This window comes from Euwallacea similis, chromosome 8 (assembly GCF_039881205.1).
Source record: "Euwallacea similis isolate ESF13 chromosome 8, ESF131.1, whole genome shotgun sequence".
NCBI lineage: Eukaryota > Metazoa > Arthropoda > Insecta > Coleoptera > Curculionidae > Euwallacea > Euwallacea similis.
This window is the reverse complement of record NC_089616.1, coordinates 1,875,749-1,894,165: the sequence shown is the minus strand read 5'-3', so window position 1 is coordinate 1,894,165 and position 18,417 is coordinate 1,875,749. Positions and strand designations below refer to the sequence as shown.

Genomic DNA, 18,417 nt, shown 5'->3' with positions numbered 1-18,417 from the left:
CTCCTTTTCTTTTACAGGATTTTTCTCTCCAAAAATCTGTACGAAGAACTTAAATCCTTTCCCAAAGTTCGTGAGGACGTTAAATTCTATGAAATTATATCCGATCCCCCCGGCTCCATAGGACGGATAGGCTGAAACTTCGGGATCTTCATCGAAGATCTTCACACAGATGATTTTAAAGATACCTTCTACATTCATCTACAAAAAAACTTTTAATCATCCTATTTTGACTTTTTGCAAGCTGAGAAAACTACAATAGGTACCCACTCTTATATTCGCCGATATCTGACTTTCTCCATCGCTATTTAAAAAGACCTGTTCCTGATGTAGTATCGGCAATTTCTCTTTGCATCGACCAATAAACAAATTATGAGGCTCGTTAACTTCCTTTAAAATAACTGAAACCAGAGAACATTAGTTTCTGGTGAATGTGCATACCTTTAAAATTACTTCTCCCAGAAGAGGCAGTGATGTTCCGCGTTGTTATTGTGGTCAATTGGTTTTGCTCATCATCATCGGAAGAAGTGACACTTAAAAAGAGCGCAAAAACCAGAAACAGTTTGCGTAGGCCGAACATTATGGTTAAATTTTTAATTCACTTTTTATCAAATCGACTACAAAAGACGGGGTTAGAAGGTTATCGTAAGCGTCCTTTGTTTGTTAGAACAAAGGCAGTAATGCACTCTGATTAAGACAACCACAAAAATATCGCTGAATTGCATCAAATGCCTTTTTAATGCATGTGAAGGTTCCATACATTTTAAATATTTTATCAGTTTTCTTTCGATAAAAATGAATAATTGCATAAAAACGACAAAATTAAGGAAGGACATTGGTCATTTTCTAGGTTTCTATAGAATTGACCTTTCAAATAAAGCTGTTTGTGCTCTGATCTGGTGGACCTTAGAAGATCAAACAATTAAAAGTTGCGACTTAAATGACGAACTTTTATGGTTGATTCTGCCATTAATATAAATAAGATAAAACTTAACGTGGTGCAATAAGTTTGATTATACAGGGTGTCCCTGAAATGACTACAACGCTTAACCAAAAATAAGGCATTCTAGGCAAAATTACCTATGTCAAATGTTACTTTGTTTTGCTGCTACAGATCACTAAAATTTTCAAAATTAATATCGTTTTTTAAAATAATTACTAAACCCTTTTATGGATTTTCACTAATATTCGAACTAATAGTTACTACATAAATTGGCGTGCTTTGGCGTGAGCGCAATCTTTTTTTAGTTCGTGAAAATATTAAAAATAGCACTGGGTTGTAAATAAAAGTTTTTATTTTTGTTACCCCCTGTACAAATGACCAATTTTTTCTTTGCCACGAGCTGATTTTATTTTGAAACTTTTTTCCTGTTGTACAATTTTCACCACATATACAATATCATTTTGTGGGTGAAAATGGATATTCCTAATGTGATTCTACCTCACACTTTTGGTGCTCAGAGGTGAGGTCTAATTGTTGTTTCTTGTGATTTACGGTTAAGTTTCGTCAGGTTAATGGACAGTAATTCGAATTTTACTTGAAGATTAAAATTCTTTGCAATTTTGGCTCTTTTGAAAAGTACTTAGGACCATCTTCGGACGTAGCGAAAGAATGTCATCGTAACTTGAGCTATTTCGAAGATTTTAAAAACTTTTCAGGAATTAATACTGTTTTTTTGTGATGCAGGTCTCAACTGTGCACGCTTCTATTTCGATTCGACATTAATTCGAAACTCTAACTGTTTTGAGAATTTTTTTTTCAGGAATTAATATTGAATTTTTTTCGAGGATTATGTAAGATTGAATGTTTTTGTGTACCGCAGCATTCTGAACCATCAAACTTTCGTGAATATTGAAACGCTACTTAGGAAAACGAGTAGTTTTATACAAATAATGTTAATTGAGGACTCCGATGTACAATTAGGACAGTGGAAGTCGAAGAGGCAGTTTGAAACAAAATTGAAGTACATAACGAACATGTGTATAGTGATGAAAACGAGTTTATTTGTGTATTAAGGAAAACGGTAAACATTTTGAACATTTGTTATGTGAATTAAACTAAGTTGATAGTTATTTAAAATTAAAATTTTTTTCGTTCTGATTAAACAATGACCAAATGTATGGTATCGTAAATAATTTTTTTGTAGAGAAGCTGTACACCAGGCAAAAATTTTACAAGAGACAAAAAAGTTTCAAAATAAAGTTAATTTGTGGTAGGGAAAAAAGGTAAAGTTATTCATACAGGGGGTAGCAAAAATTCAAACTTTTGTTTAAGAACCACGTGCTATTTTTAATATTTCCACGCATTAAAGAGTCTCGCTCACATCAAAACACGCCAATTCATGTAATAATTCTTAGTTTCAAAATTAGTGAAAATTAAAAAAAGCGTTTAATAATTATTTCGGAAAAAGAATATTCATTTGAGAACTTTGGCGCCCTGTAACAGTAAAATGAAGCAACATTAGATATCGGTAAGATTGCATAGAGCACCTCATATTTGGATTAAAAATTTTTGGTCAAGCGTTTAACAACCATTTCAGGAACACCCTGCATATTATTCAAATGAATCTCGCATTTATTACTCTCCGTGCCCTTTTTTGCTGTAACTCAAACAAACCAAACCTAACTTTTAACAAAAACATGATCCCGATTTTAAGCAGAAAAATGATTACGAGTGCCTATGTTAATTCTAACATACGAAGCTCTTGGTCTACTTCCCTTCCACCTCAAATTAATTCTCTGTTATTTATTAACTACTAGAATTTTTAAGTTACACCTGAATTTACAAAACTAATGATATAAATTCAAAATTATTAACCTTTATTAGTTAAGTTGCCATTTTATACATTTTTAGATACAGTTCAAGGGACTCTATAGCTATATCATAAATGACTAGATATTATTTGGTTTCAGACTACTAAGTTAATAGCTACTAAAGGTTCAATCAAAACAATTTATAACGGATGATGATTTCAAACACACTCCATAGGCGATGAATCATAGACAGAGGTCGTTCATTAAGCCATTTGCTATGTATCATCAAACAGCTAACTGAAAAAGTGGTAACAGACGAATTTATCCAAGACATGCCTCTGATATTCTATCGCTTACTTGAGGTGTTTTAATGACCACCCCTTTACATAAAAATAGTAGACCCTGCGTTCAAACATCGAATCACACAAACGCTCAGTTTACTTGAACGTTGGAACGGCTTATCAAAGTCTATTGTATTTGGACGTATCAGGTTTTTCCACTGACTACATTCCAATATGAGAATTCATTTTTCAAAAGTACAATTGCATTTTAAATCAAGAGATGCATCGTTCTTCTTTTAAGCAAATTATCGTAATTTTTACTTAACGAATAACAACATATAAAAATATACGAAAGAAAGAAACTATTGGAATACTTTCGTTTTTTGTGCATAATAACTGCAGGTATGACTTTCGCCTTGACTAGAACCGTTTCCTGTTTGGCTACATGTAGCCGATGAAACGCGATGCAAATACATAAGTAGCCTGCATATTCGAAAACTCAAGATAAACAACCAAAATTTTCTCCTTTCGAGATTCGCTACTGTTTTGTAAAATATGATGATGTTAACGTAAACTAGATGACCAATTTTGGCAGCTAAATTTGCCCATTCTCACTTAATTACTTATCTAAAAACACTTTGTTCATCCAACTCATTTTTAATGCAACTAAGCTAATGTAAATTTACGAAAGTAAGACTTTGCTCACCCAGAGTAAGTTGGACAAATTAGGCTGAGTTTATTCACAAAATTAGTTATAGAAAAGAAGAAAGTTTCTATTTTCTCGAAGAACCAACCACCAACTCAGAGATTACCGTCCAACTCTATAGATAAATTAATAGAGATAGATACTCTCTTATCTATAACTAAAACAAAAAACAAAAAAAAACGCTCTTGGATAAACCTTGGCTTAGCAAATAACCAGTTACTAAACTATCGGGAGGGTTTGGATACAGCTGAGTATGTCTTCAATAATGACTGTTTGCCTGCGATTTTTTTCTTCTCCGGGTACTTATGGTAAACTTGTTTCATATCGAAAATAATGGGTGGATTCTCTTCAGACAACGTTTGCCGTTTCCGCATGTTGTTTCCAGTATACGCCACTCCTTGCAACTGGTATTCTTGTGTGTCATTGTTGAATGTACAGTAGTTCTGTATAAGCCTCTGAAATAAAAGTTAGAAATGAGACTGAGATTTCTCTTAATATCAATTATAGCCGAAGTCCTCATACAATTTCTATTTTTATATACATGTATAACGTAAATATAAGATACCTTATATTCCTGAGGAATATAATAATCGATCATCAAATTGGATAACTGCATTTCCCTCACTAGCAACCGATTATTGTCATTCAGAGCCTCCATCTCTCTTTGGTATTCATGTTCTTTGTCTGCATGTTCCTCTTTTGATTCCTTAATCCTTTGCTGCAACATAGTCATTTTGCGCGTTAAATCTGAATCTTCTTCTTGTAAAGAAGAATATTTTCCTTCAATATCAATTTTCTCTTCAGTCATCCTGTTATATTGCTCTTCCAGAGCTTGATGACTTCTGTCCAGGTTCTCAATCTCTTGGTCTGATGTTAATAGAAGGAATTCTTGTTGCTGAGCCTTTTCCAGGAGATTCTCGCCACCGCAGATAATCTTCTTTGATATTATTGCCATCCTTTCTTCTAATTCTCGTTTTTCATAGCTGAAGTGAAAAAAAAGTAGTTACTGAGCCTGTTTTACTGAATAATTAAGACCTTACTCAATTCTCTGCATCTCCGCTTCAGCTTTCTTCATCTTCTCAACATCAGCTTCAGATTTAACTTTTTTCTTTTGCTGAAAATCAGTTTACTTTTAGTATATGCAAAACTTAATTTTATGATTAAAATTACCGCCCTCGGTTGTTCTGATGCCATTGTTAATAACGACAATTTCTGCTGTAGCTCGGCGATTTCACTTTCGAATCTCTCAATTAAGCCGCCTTCCTCAACGTTTACTTTAGCGAAATTGCGTATATATTTGGCCTTATGAGAGTAACGTAAAGTACTGTACGTTTCCTCATAATCCGATTCCGATGGACCAACCATAGATATCTAGTAAAAATATTGATTATTTTCTGAACTTTAATTATGAAAACGTTTACCATAGTGGTTTTCGAGTTTCCTCCGAGGGAATCTTGAAGAAGGCGTGTTAGTTTTGAGTTTCTGTATGGAATAAAGCTTTTGTTTTCAATAAGAGCTTGAATTACATTTCCTAAAGTGAGAAGAGACTGATTAATGCTTCCAGACTCTCTTAAACTTATTCCAGATACACCAGTTTTATTAACTCTTTCAGATCCCTACAAAATATTTTCATACCAATAAACAGTATTACAAGTATTCAGCAAAAAGCTTACAGCCAAATCAACTAAATTGAGCTTCCCGACTGTAGTCTGGTTTTTGTCACGATGCCTAGTCTCCACAACTATCGTAAACACCGCGTGTGATCTTGAACTAACATTATTCATCATAGTGGACCTCGTAATCCTGTTTTTATTCCCACGTTCCATGAGTTGGGAAATAGACTCCACCGAATCAACAGTAAACCCCGTTAAATCCTTCACATATATACCAATATCTGTCCTCTCCTTAATTTGCAACTTCTTGTGCGGATCTGCTCCTAACAGATCACGCACTTCTTCATTGTAGATCTCAAGGTATGTAACTTTAACAATGAAAGAGCGATCTTCACTAGCGTTGGCTATTTGTGTAAAAATATGTGTGAAAGTATTGGGAATTATTCCCCGCACATCTGGAATTTCATAATTTCCAGTCATGGTGTATGTTTTCCCAGTTCCTGTTTGGCCATAAGCAAAAATTGTTCCGTTATATCCATCAAAAACTTGTTCAACAAGAGGTGCAGCAGCAAGTCGGTACACATCGAGCTGCAAAATTGATTAAATTAGGCTTTGAATGAGGGACCAGTCATTAGTAAAACTACTAACCTGAGTAGCAAGGGGTGAAAATATATAATCTAACTGGAAGTATTTCTTATCAGTATCCTTTCCTGAACGCTTGTCTTTTGGCTTCTGTAGCATAACCACATGTTCCTTGTAATCGCACACTAAAGTGCTCTTAGTTCCTTCCTTGATTTCTCTCTCATTAAAAGGTCTTACTCTCAAGAAAACCCTAACATTGTTTGCACTTGTCTGATTAAGTTGTTGATTACTCATTGTTGCCTCTATAACAAATTATTAAAAATGTAATACAGAAGTGGATGAAGAATTTAATACATTGAATTGAAAGTGCAATGAAATATAGTTTTATATTGAGTATGTGCCTAGGCAAATAAGATATCACACTCTTACTTATACTTGTTACTACTACCTTACTTACTTGTACTTTACTGTTGATTCAAAGATAACTAGGGGCTACTCTAGGCAATAGATGGATAATCATATAAACTATTCTTGTGTCTTGCCTTGGCTAATAGATTGGATTAACCAATATCGGAATGTATATGAGTATTAATTGAAAGGAAAATCGGTGATGTGTACACAACAAAGGTATTTAATTAAATGAATTTTTTCATGATAATTTATAACAAATAATTATATCACAGATTCACAATGATAAACTGTCACCATTCCAACATTTAGGAATTCACAATAAACAAATTTCTCATCATAAATCATATGATATTGACATTTCATTGAAACTGTCACCCAGAGAAAAGTACAAAAAATTGTCAGAAGGGCGAAGTGCGATCAGTTTTAATTCCATGGGTGTTCCGAATAGATCCGACAGCTGTAGTGAGCATTTTGATTCGCTAAAGCTAAAAATATGAAAAATCTTTGCAAGATTTCAGATTGTTCTTTAATCAGAATCGTGCTATATATGGAAAAACTGAATATTTAAGGAGTCAATTTATGTTAATGAATAGTTGCCTATCCGTTTTTATAGCTTTAATAGTTTTACTAACCCCACATTTTGATGTATACTGAACGTGGATTTGTGAAAGGATAACGTGCGTTTACCTAACAGAAAAAGTCAGTCCTGATTGGCCAAACCTGACAGCTCCAAATACCAAATTCCTAATTGTCACATGGGAATGGTTGTGAATCACATTTGTTTTGTTTATTTGTATGCAAGAACTTTCTTCTTCTATTTTCTTTCAACTCCACATATTATTTAATTATTTTTTAAGTCAAAATAATTAACATGTCAGGGGAACCCGCCAGTAAGAAGTTCAAACGAATATCGGAGTCTGAGCGAGCGACCGATTACGATCATGCAACTCAAAAAACTTTGGAGGAAATTGATCTCATTCAAAACCAGCTAGATAGCATCAATGAGAAAGCGTCGGAGGAGGTCCTGCAAATCGAAATTAAATATAACCGTTTAAGGAAGCCGCACATAGAAAAGAGGAGTCAGCTGATTAGTAACATACCAAATTTCTGGGCCACAGCTGTATCCTTTTTTTTATATAATCACCAGCTCGACCACTAGTCATATCTCAAAATCCGTTTTGTTTATCAGCAACAAATTTTGTAAAATCTATTTTACATTACAACAAAATGCTCTTTAATGTTAACTCAGATTATGAATCATCCCGACATTAGTAACCTCTTCAGTGGTCAGGAAGAAGAAGATTGCTTACACCACTTGACGAAATTAGAAATAGAGGAGTTTGAAAATATCCTTTCAGGGTTCCAAATTAAGTTTTATTTCGATGAAAATCCTTATTTCCACAACCCGGTTCTTACCAAGGAATATGTCTTTGATAATGGTAAGTAAATATAATGCTTAATTATACAGGGGATTTCAGAAAAAAAGTTGTTCCCCTTTGGCTGTATGTAGAGCAAATCAGGTTCTGAAGAAAATCTTATTCTTATTACAACTTTTTTTGAAAGTGACCTCAAAGGTAGGAATGCAACAAAAATTTTTTTCTAACAGTTTGTTAACCAGATTTGTCATACAATTTTTGACAGTGAACTGAGTCTAAAGGATAAACTCACACCGAGTATCACTGCCCTAATAACCCCTAAATGGGATTAATTCTTCTCAGACTCTCCATCTTCCAAAAGCACTCCAATCAATTGGAAAGAAGGAGTTCAACTAGGCCAAACATTCCAAGAAGCGAATGCGAAAAATAATAGAAAAAGGCGCTTAGAAGCAACAAGGACAAGTTTCTTCACTTGGTTTACAGATAATGTGGATCCATATACTGACAATATTGCCGAAGACTTTAAGGTATATAAACAAAGCTTGATCAATAAGTTCTCAGCTGTTATCCCTATATACATTAATCTGTTCAATATCCACAGAAAATGATCTAGAATCTCTAATTGTGGATCTGTTTTTGGTTCTATATTTACCTGCTACAAAACTGTTTCTTAATAATCTTATTTCTTCTGTTGTAGGATGATTTATGGGTAAACCCTATCCAATACTTCTTAGTTGCTGATGGCCAGGAAGAAGAGAATGGGGTAGAAGGTGAAGAAGAGAGCTCAAGTGACGAGAACGAGGAATCGTTAGACCCGGAAAACTTGTCTGGATCGAGTACTTCAGGTACGTGACTGATTGTTTACTTTTCCGCATTTTAGTTTGTGAAAGTTCAATGGACAGTAACTTTCTAAATTGTTATTAGTGGCCGGAGTAATATAATTTTGCATTGATTTCCAGGAAACAACAGCTCTTTAACAGGTAGGCAGGTTTAGAATCGGCGTAACATTTATTTATTTTATAACAATTTTTGTTCATTAATTTACGAAAAAATTGGCCCTTTATCGTGTCTCATTAGTAAAAATTAAAACGTATTGCCGTCTTCATCGACATAAGATTATTAAGGTGCCCGTTTAAAGAAAAAGACAAAAATGTCAATCGGATCCACCAGAAAAATTTGCCTTATCGTTGTTAATGATAGTTTCACATGGAATGAATGGAACAAAGCAGCACATATTTTATTAATTTTACCTATGTTTAGATTGAAATCTTTTTAATTTATAAAGTATATTTGGTTGTTTATATATAATTATGTTATTGGAAAGTTAAAGTAATTTTATTTTATTAGAAATATTGGGTGTATGTGTACATAACAGAGGCGAATGAAGGTTTATTATTTTTATACACCTTCTTATGTAAAATAGTACTCTTATTGTGTTTAATTAAAACTCCGTGACAGTTGCATCTTACTTCTCCAGGCTACTATTGAATATATATTCGCGATATGTTTGTGTAAATATGAATTTTCCAAGAATTCTCTAGTCAAGTGCTAGCAAGTAAACCAATCAAAAAACTACAATAAGCGTATTTTTTGCCTCTAACTCGTAGAAAATGTTACTCATAGGTATTTTACGTTTTGCTTAATCCGCACCTCTTCAGTGGACACAGAAATAATAATGTATAGTATAGACATTCTTGGAGTATTCGTTGCAACTTCAGCCTCTAATTGCTAAAATCGGTACTCGTTTAAGTCGCAATAATTAGGAATCGTCTGTAAATACGTTGAATATCATTTTATTTTTTGCGGTACTATTTTGCATAACTCCAGGTACAAGTTAGCCGGCATGTTGTATTAACGTAATGTAAGATTTATGATGAAGTTAAAAAAGAGATTCTTTGAAATGTTTTTTAAGGAGAAGTGTATTGACTTTTTGTGTGTTGCATAATTTAATAAATTGTTTTTAAAATGTGCACGATTTCACATAATGATATACCTATTGAATTGAGGAATATGTATTGGGACAAAGGAAAGGAATAACGATTCAGGCGAATGGGATGTTTTTACAATCTAAAAATGTTTATTAAAAGTAGAATTTATGAACTGAACTGTATACATATAGGCTACCAAATAATATTTTCTATCCACTTAATGTATTCTGAAACCCTGGTATAGATGGCAGGAACATTTTTCTCAGCACATAGTTTTCCAAATGAAGTAACTCCAATCACATGAAATTTACACATATTTTCATTTTCCGTCAAAAATAATGGTCCCCCGGAATCGCCCTAAGATGAATATTATCATTAATTACGAAAGTGATAACGTTCCCTTAATATTACCAAACAAGTATCCCTGCCTCCCATCAGTTCTCCAGCACATAACATAGTCTTTACGATACCTTGTGAGATTTGATTACTCGATTGGATATCTTTTTCATATGCCTTTTTGCAAAAGCTATTGTCATATATGTTAAGCGGTACTTTTAGTAGTTTGTCACTATTATGACCTCCGTATTCTGCAGTATATTCAGGGTGACTCATGTGAGTACTTTCGTGATAGTATCATAGTGATTTTACCTGTTTGTCCCCATCCAGTAGCGATAGCAACTCTTTGCGGAAATGAGCTTTTTGTATATAGACACGCAGGTCTCACAAGGTGTGAGAATTCTACGTAGTCTAGTGTAGAAACCAGAGCAATGTCGTTGTATTTTCGAGGATAATGGTAGTCTGGATGTACAACAATTTTGTCAATAGTGTGGTCTATTCGACCGCGTTCACGGTTCTTGCTCAAGTCCAGTGCGCCCAGACGAACCCACTTAGGCTTATTACGACTAAATCGAAAAGTAATAAATTAGGTCTTTACTCTTGGTCCAAGTAAAAAATCGCATTAGTGTCTTAACGTTTCAATGGGAAAATCAATAGAATTTTTAACAAAAATATTTAAACTTACTCCACTGAATACGTGCAGTGGGCTGCTGTTAGAACCCACTTGTCACTTATTAGAGTTCCCCCACATCTCCACTCTGGAAGATTGTTTTCACCCGGAAATCCAATTGCAGCCTAGACATTTGGTTTTCATACATTCAACGAGACATATAACAATACACCTTGAAAAAATATTAATCGAATCGTCGAAAAAACCGCCACCAAAGAATTTCAGTTAAATTAATTCTTGGTAAAACAATCTTACCATGAAAGGGAATTCCCCTCTAGTTGCCGGAGCTCCTCCCACAATTAACGCCACACTATTATATTCACATTTTGTCACGTTAATGCTCAGTGGTTCCACATTCGTCACCAAAGGAAGTGCATGAACGACATCAGTTACAGTCTTGGTATACTCGATGCATTCTATAAATATGATATGTTATATTGCTGGCATGTAGCGGGTAAATAAGTGTCTCTATCTAGGTACAAGCTACCTGCATTTCGTCCATCGCCATATTGTCGAGAAACAATACATAAACTCCTACGTGTATTTAACATATCGTGATAGCTGATGGGAATTTAAAAAGCATTTTTAGCCACAATAATATCAAGAATTTCTTTAAAAATTTTTATCATTAAAACCTACTCTGTTCGCTTTTCCCACCACCATCAATATTGGGATCTGGTCTGGTTCCCTGGAACGTTTGTATACTATCTGGGAAAGTTATATCGCCACGTTCGCCGATGCCTAGGTCATTTGGTGTTGGAGGTTGAATGTTTGAACTTATTCCAGCTGAAAATAAAATGTGTTGATATGTACAGTGCAATACTGAGTTAGGCATATGTTCCGGAACCACTCAATCACGGATGAATGAGAGACGTCAGAACATTATAGTAGCGGCATTCTGTATAATTTGCCTATCATTAAAATAACATTTCCTGATCTAAAGGTGAATGTTGACTTATTACATACTATCAAAGATATTTCCTTTAACTTACTTGTGCAACAAATCACCGGTATTGTTAACTGATAAAACCCACAAATTGGCAAACCGATGTTCTTTTTGGCTAATCCTTCCGTGCCGGGACACTCGGTATATATTTTACAGACACCCGATTCCCCTGTGGTCTCTATTCTGCAAGAGCTTCCTACTACGTTATCTGGAATGTAAAATAATTTCCATGTTAATTTGACATAGTGGTTTTATTCCGATTTGACTTAGATGTTAACGAGTGATGATGAATATCGGATAACTGAGTCATAGAAGTCGTCTATTAGGGCCAAGTTTTAGGAACCCCCTTGTAACGAGAGAATGAAAATCGACACTTAAACTAATTTTTTTTAAATTTCACCTTTCCTAAATGAAAAACCCGTTTAAACTGCCAATGAATTTAATAATAATTAATCTGTTCCATTTTTACGAACGCCACCTTGTGCGTCACACTTAATTCAGTATCTGCATGCATTCTGTATACCTTCCTGGCATTGAATTCTCAAGGCCGCACTGAATAATATCACTAATAACTCCCAGCTATTCTTCATTTTTGCTGGCACTAAGGCACTGATCAAGAATTGAACCGCTTCATGTTATTAACTTCGATTTTGTGCGGGCATATTTGCTGCATTCCCAATGCAAAAAAAAACGATTAATTGTTTACTAAGCATCAACACATATGTTTATGTTTTAATAGAAAAACATAGGAGAAGGTGAGAAACTATCGAACTTTAGCCGACGAGCGTCAACGGAGAAATAAACAAAATTATCATTTACGCTATTCGCTTGCTTAGATTAAAATGATTTCTCTGAAAATATTATTCGCAATTAAGAACTAATTATGTCCATTCCAGTTTTTCAGCTTCGTTAATGCATCCGTTTTGTTCGCCTCGCCGCATCGGGTACCTCTGTAAGGTCAATGGTAAAAAAATGTAGCATACTTCTTGGTACTGAACGAGTTTTTCAAGTCAAAGAACTCGTCACCGCAGCAAAATTGCTTTCAGCTTTTGTTCCGTTATACAATAAAGAAAAGGTTCATTTGAAGCAACGAATATCAGACAAATGTGTTAATATTATTACGGTTATTTGATATATGTACGTATATGTATTTACGGATTGCTCTCGGATTTGCAAAATCTCTCTTGGTTCCTAATACGCGCTGACTTTAGTTCTTATTTTGCGGGATTTTTTGGTACCGACATGGAGGTTCGAGAAAAGTGTCTTTCCAAGGCTCCAGAATCTAAATGGTGATATCTAGGGTTGAGGGAAAATTTCGAGTTTTTTTTTGAAAAATGTGCCAAAGTAAGGGAGGTACCAATTTTTTCCCACTTTTTAAACTTTGAGCGGCGACAACTCGAGCAAAAGTAGGGCGATTGCTTTAACAACTAGTTCGAATAAATCATTTTGACGAGCTCTATAAAACGCTGGAAACCGTTTGGCAATATCTCTTTTAGTTTCCGAGATACAGCATCATTTTGGTCTCGAATTTTTGCGATTTTTTGTCATCAAACATGACGGTTCGAAAAAAGCACCTTTCCAAAGCCCCACAACTGCAAGTGAGATATCCACAGCCAACATAGGACCCATATGAGTCCACTGGATCGATAAACAGCACATCGAAATTGACCCCTCACTTTGAAATTTTTAGAAAAAATTTTAAAATATTTATTTTTGCCACTTTTAGAAACCGTAGAGCATCACGCTATGGCTTATGAAAAATCACGTGATCAATTATTTCATGTGCGCAGTAACATAGTGCGCATTTAAATCGTCATCGACTCTTAAAATATGTGTATAGAGCTCTTCAATTTTGTTGTTTATGCTTTTTTGTTAAGGGACAAATAATTTGGTATTATAACCACAATATTAAGCTGCTGCACTAATGAAAATGCTTATAATTTAGCTCAGTTTTGCTTTGAGTCCTGCATTCAAATAACGGCAGTTCAAATTGCTTAACTAACCGCCAAACAGTCGTATGTTATCTGTCAATATATTTTAGGTTATAGATTGGCTGCCAGGTTACTTTTATTTTAGGTTAGAAATTCTACAATTTTTTTTATTATGCGGTGTTAGACGTTTCGAAGTTGCTCTTCCACGAGTATTTTTGAGGAATTTTCTGTTGAGTGATGCAATTTACCCATTTAATATAAATCTATCATAAATCCATACTCTATTGAACGAGCTTTTCTTTAATTCAACATGACATCAACAAAAACCATTCAAAAAATCCCTAGGGTACCGGAAACGGTAAATTTTCCCACAGAGGAAGACAAAATTTTGCAATATTGGCGCAGTATTAAAGCCTTTGAGACTTCCCTGAAACAGTCTAAAGGAAAGCCAAGGTGAGTATTAATTTTAGTCATAAATTTTTTTAATATAAAGCATTCTCATGTACAAATCGTCTTCAACATATGTTATGATAGGTGCACAAATTATCAAATAATTCCTTCCATAGGTAATGTGTTAACTTGGAGAAAACCTATTAGTGTATTTACGTGTTTAAGTTTGTAACCTATCATGTGCTACTATAGGTACTGATGCATTTGCAATGTAGGAAAAAGTGATGCAATCTCATTAGATATACAGAATGTTACTAGAAATATGATAAAGGTTTTACTATGGAATAAACCTACTTTTCCTTATTTTATTAAAAAATATATATATGTTAAACAATTCTTCAGATTGTTTATAATTACTTAGATACACATTTTATGATGGCCCACCCTTTGCCACTGGGCTTCCTCATTATGGCCACATTCTGGCAGGCACCATAAAGGATGTGGTAACAAGATATGCCCATCAACAAGGGTTTCATGTTGAGCGACGATTTGGTTGGGATACACATGGGCTGCCAGTTGAATTTGAAATAGATTCAGTATTAGGAATTAAAGGACCTGAAGATGTAATGAAAATGGGCATTAAGAAGTACAATGAGGAGTGCCGGAAGATTGTTTCCCGGTATAGTTCTGAGTGGGAACATATTATTACTAGACTAGGCAGATGGATAGGTAAGTTTTTCTAGTTATGGGTGTTGATGACTAATAAGCATTTCATTGCCCTAACCCAAACTGACTCTCAATATAACTACCACATATTTTTAATTTAAAAAAATATTTTTAGATTTTAAAAATGATTACAAAACATTATACCCTTGGTTTATGGAATCTGAGTGGTGGGTTTTCAAACAGTTGTTCCAAAAAGGTCTAGTCTACAAAGGAAACAAAGTAATGCCATATTCCACAGCATGTAATACGCCACTGTCAAATTTTGAATCTGGTCAAAACTATAAAGACGTAGTCGATCCAGCTGTAACCATTAGTTTGCCAGTTTTAAACGACAGTGATAAAGCGTCGCTCCTGATCTGGACCACTACCCCCTGGACCTTGCCTAGCAATATGGCAGCTTGTGTTCACCCTACGTTGGAGTATGTGAGGTTGAGACAGCTGTCAACAGGAAATGTTTATATCATGATGGAAACGCGCATTGAAACAATATTTCACCCTGGCGATTATGAAATATTAAAGAAGTTCCCAGGAAAATCCCTGGAAGGGCTCAAATATGAACCTGTTTTTCCTTATTATGCAAGTTTTGCTGATCAAGGTAGACTATCTTAATATTTAATATACGGCAATTTTTAAGGCCAAATTTGTAGGTGCCTTTAGGGTTTTAGTAGATGAGTATGTAACAGCAGACTCAGGTTCAGGAATTGTCCATAATGCTCCATATTTTGGAGAAGACGATAACAGGGTTTGTCTGGCAGCGGGTATTATTACGAAAGATATGGACGCAGTTTGTCCTGTAGATAGTGTAGGAAGATTCATTGACCCAGTAACGGATTTTAAAGGTCAATATGTTAAAGATGCTGACAAAGACATAATTTTGCACTTGAAAACTAATAAACGCCTTATACATCAGTCCCAGGTTAACACTAGCCCAGAAAGGTATAATTGAGTCTGCAACAGAGAATTTTTTTCAGGTAAAGCACAGTTATCCTTTCTGCTGGCGATCAGATACCCCGTTAATATACAGATCTATTCCATCGTGGTTTGTCAGAGTAGAACATATGCAACAACAACTTCTAAAAGCAACTTCTGAAACCTACTGGGTTCCCGACTTTATAAAAGAAAAGCGTTTTGGAAATTGGTTGAAAGAAGCCCGAGATTGGGCAATAAGTAGGAACAGGTACTGGGGTACACCAATCCCGATTTGGATGTCTCCCTCTGGAGACGAAATTCGTTGTGTTGGAAGTATTGCCGAGTTGGAAGAGTTGACTGGACAAAAAATTACTGATTTGCACAGAGAAAGTATTGACCACTTAGAGATACCCAGCTCAAAACCTGGCAACCCAGCATTGAAACGTGTTCCTGAGGTGTTTGATTGTTGGTTTGAATCTGGTATGTTTAAGAGTTTTATGAGTTTCCTTTATGTCATTTAGAGATGGTAATTCATTATTTGTGTTCGATGATTTTTTTGCAGGTTCTATGCCTTACGCTCAACAACACTACCCATTTGAAAATGCAAAGGATTTCGAAGATAATTTTCCGGCCGATTTCATTGCGGAAGGTATTGATCAGACTCGCGGATGGTTTTACACACTAACCGTTCTCTCGGTTGCGTTATTTGGCAAGGCACCGTTTAAAAATCTTGTCGTCAATGGGTTGGTACTTGCAGGAGATGGCCAAAAAATGTCAAAACGCAAGAAAAATTATCCAGACCCATTGGAAGTTGTTTCGAAATATGGAGCCGATGCTTTACGATTGTATTTAATTAGTAGCCCTGTAGTGAGGGCTGAAAACTTGAGATTTAAAGAGGATGGTGTTCGGGATGTCGTCAAAGATGTTTTCCTTCCTTGGTACAATGCTTTCAGGTTTTTACTGCAGAACATTGAAATCTATGTTGAAGAGAACCAGAAGCCTTTTACGTATGACCCCAGAAACTTAAAGAGTACCAATATTATGGATAAATGGATATTGTCCTTTACACAGTCATTGCTGGACTATGTGCAAAAGGAAATGAAGCTTTACCATCTATATACTGTAGTGCCGAGATTAACTAAGTTCATCGACTACTTAACCAACTGGTATGTCAGAATGAACAGGAAAAGGCTGAAGGGCGAAGGTGGAGAAAATGACTGCTATATTGCGTTGACTACGTTGTACAATGTTCTCGAAAACATTATAAGGATGATGGCTCCATTTGCTCCATTTATTTCTGAGACAATGTATCAATACATGAAAGCGTTGAGCAAGGATTCACAAGATAGTATTCATTATCTGATGTTCCCCACTCCGAATGCGGCTTTAATAGACTTGAACATTGAAAGAGCTGTGGCTCGAATGCAAGGTGTAATCGAACTGGGGCGAGTTGTAAGGGACCGCAAGACGATTCCAATCAAATATCCTTTACCAGAAATCATCGTTGTCCATCAAGATAATCAGTACATCGAAGATGTTGTGTCCCTAAAGGAGTACATTTTGACCGAATTAAACGTACGCAAAATTAGCACGACAACTGATAAAAGCAAATTTGGGATTACATTGAGAGCAGAACCGGATCACAAAGTTTTGGGTCTCCGACTGAAGCAGGAATTTAAAGCTGTGACTCAAGGTATCAAAGCGTTGACAGACAGCGAGATTAATGATACCGTGAAGAAAGGTTATCGAGACATATGCGGCCAACGAATTGATATTGCAGAACTGAGGCTAATATTTAAATCGGAATCCCTTAACACAGAGCAATATGAGGTGAATAGTGACAATGACGTCTTAATTTTAATGGATATAACTCCAGATTCTTCAATGCAAGATGAGGGAACGGCGCGAGAAATTATTAATCGTATTCAGAAGCTTAGGAAAAAAGCCCACTTAGTTCCGACAGATGAAATATCCGTGTACCTCAAGGCAGATGGTGAAATTAAGAGAATCGCTGATGAGTTCAAGGAGTTTATAGAAGGGACTATTAAAGCTAAGATTAAAACATCTGAAAGAAAGGATGGAGATTGCTTGATTATAGATGAAAATCAAAAGCTCAAAGAATGCAGTCTCTACATTGCTTTAACTAAAACATCAAATGTTGAATTACCGAATGTTAAATGGGTGAACGTCCAGCTTGTAGGCTTGCAATCAAGGTACTGTAACCAAGCTTCTAAGGCTGTAATACTATTGGAAGTAGGTAAAAAATTAATAAGCCTGAATAAATTCACACAGGAAGTGTCCAAGTTGTTTGGTATCAATGATTTTACTCTAGTTTTACCTGATGGCAAGGTCTTGGCTTCTGATTGCAACTTGACAGAAGCTTCTGGAAATGTTGTCTTCGTAACACCAAAGAGCAAGTACGTAGAGTTGCCGAGTGCCGTTACTCTCCCTTTCTGTAAATTTGAAAATTTCTCCGAAAATGGGTTGTTCGGAACGTTTCTATTGGAAAATCCGCTAGGAATTCCCGTTACGTCTGGGCCGGGCATCGATTTGAAACAGAAGTGGCGGCAGTACTCTTGAGTCATCATTTATTCATCGCGAGTGTAGTTCGATTGTTGGACTTTGCTTAAATTTCCCAGTTTTGTTTTCATATTTATTTAAAATAAAAATTATGAATATTAAAACAATTCAACGTACCTTTCACCCGTCCCTAGAATCGTGCAGGACCGACTTACTAGGTCCGCAAGGCTACTAAGGAATACGATATAAACAAGCACAATCTCGAATATTTTTTAAATAAGGTCAAATCTGTAATAACTGCTCATGGTAGTACCGTAAGGGGCTCGGTCCTTAGCATAAAC

At 35.3% G+C, this 18,417-nt stretch overlaps 4 protein-coding genes across 4 annotated transcripts; 2 read left to right on the top strand and 2 right to left on the bottom strand.

The window, feature by feature from the left end:
- Nucleotides 1-2,796: 2,796 nt before the first annotated feature.
- Nucleotides 2,797-6,619, bottom strand: Klp64D (kinesin-like protein 64D). Its single transcript, XM_066392518.1, has 8 exons — nt 6,391-6,619; nt 6,000-6,235; nt 5,412-5,939; nt 5,160-5,354; nt 4,909-5,109; nt 4,779-4,852; nt 4,304-4,721; nt 2,797-4,193 (listed from the first exon to the last, which is right to left on the bottom strand). The coding sequence occupies exons 2-8, from the start codon at nt 6,225-6,227 to the stop codon at nt 3,963-3,965; spliced, it is 1,875 nt and encodes a 624-aa protein (XP_066248615.1). The 5' UTR covers nt 6,228-6,235; nt 6,391-6,619; the 3' UTR covers nt 2,797-3,962.
- Nucleotides 6,620-7,088: 469 nt separating this feature from the next.
- Set (NAP domain-containing protein SET) lies at nt 7,089-9,638 on the top strand. The gene is made up of 5 exons (XM_066392550.1): nt 7,089-7,464; nt 7,594-7,783; nt 8,063-8,247; nt 8,418-8,565; nt 8,680-9,638. Exons 1-5 carry the CDS (start codon nt 7,216-7,218, stop codon nt 8,712-8,714), a joined length of 807 nt encoding a protein of 268 aa, XP_066248647.1. The 5' UTR covers nt 7,089-7,215; the 3' UTR covers nt 8,715-9,638.
- A 170-nt stretch (nt 9,639-9,808) lies between these two features.
- Nucleotides 9,809-12,420, bottom strand: LOC136410428 (venom protease-like). Its single transcript, XM_066392585.1, has 8 exons — nt 12,124-12,420; nt 11,647-11,808; nt 11,294-11,440; nt 10,910-11,070; nt 10,670-10,779; nt 10,297-10,550; nt 10,060-10,235; nt 9,809-10,005 (listed from the first exon to the last, which is right to left on the bottom strand). The coding sequence occupies exons 1-8, from the start codon at nt 12,188-12,190 to the stop codon at nt 9,841-9,843; spliced, it is 1,242 nt and encodes a 413-aa protein (XP_066248682.1). The 5' UTR covers nt 12,191-12,420; the 3' UTR covers nt 9,809-9,840.
- A 1,298-nt stretch (nt 12,421-13,718) lies between these two features.
- Nucleotides 13,719-18,181, top strand: IleRS (Isoleucyl-tRNA synthetase). The gene is made up of 6 exons (XM_066392181.1): nt 13,719-13,984; nt 14,343-14,650; nt 14,763-15,242; nt 15,295-15,563; nt 15,619-16,036; nt 16,119-18,181. Exons 1-6 carry the CDS (start codon nt 13,842-13,844, stop codon nt 18,134-18,136), a joined length of 3,636 nt encoding a protein of 1,211 aa, XP_066248278.1. The 5' UTR covers nt 13,719-13,841; the 3' UTR covers nt 18,137-18,181.
- The last annotated feature ends 236 nt before the right edge of the window (nt 18,182-18,417 follow it).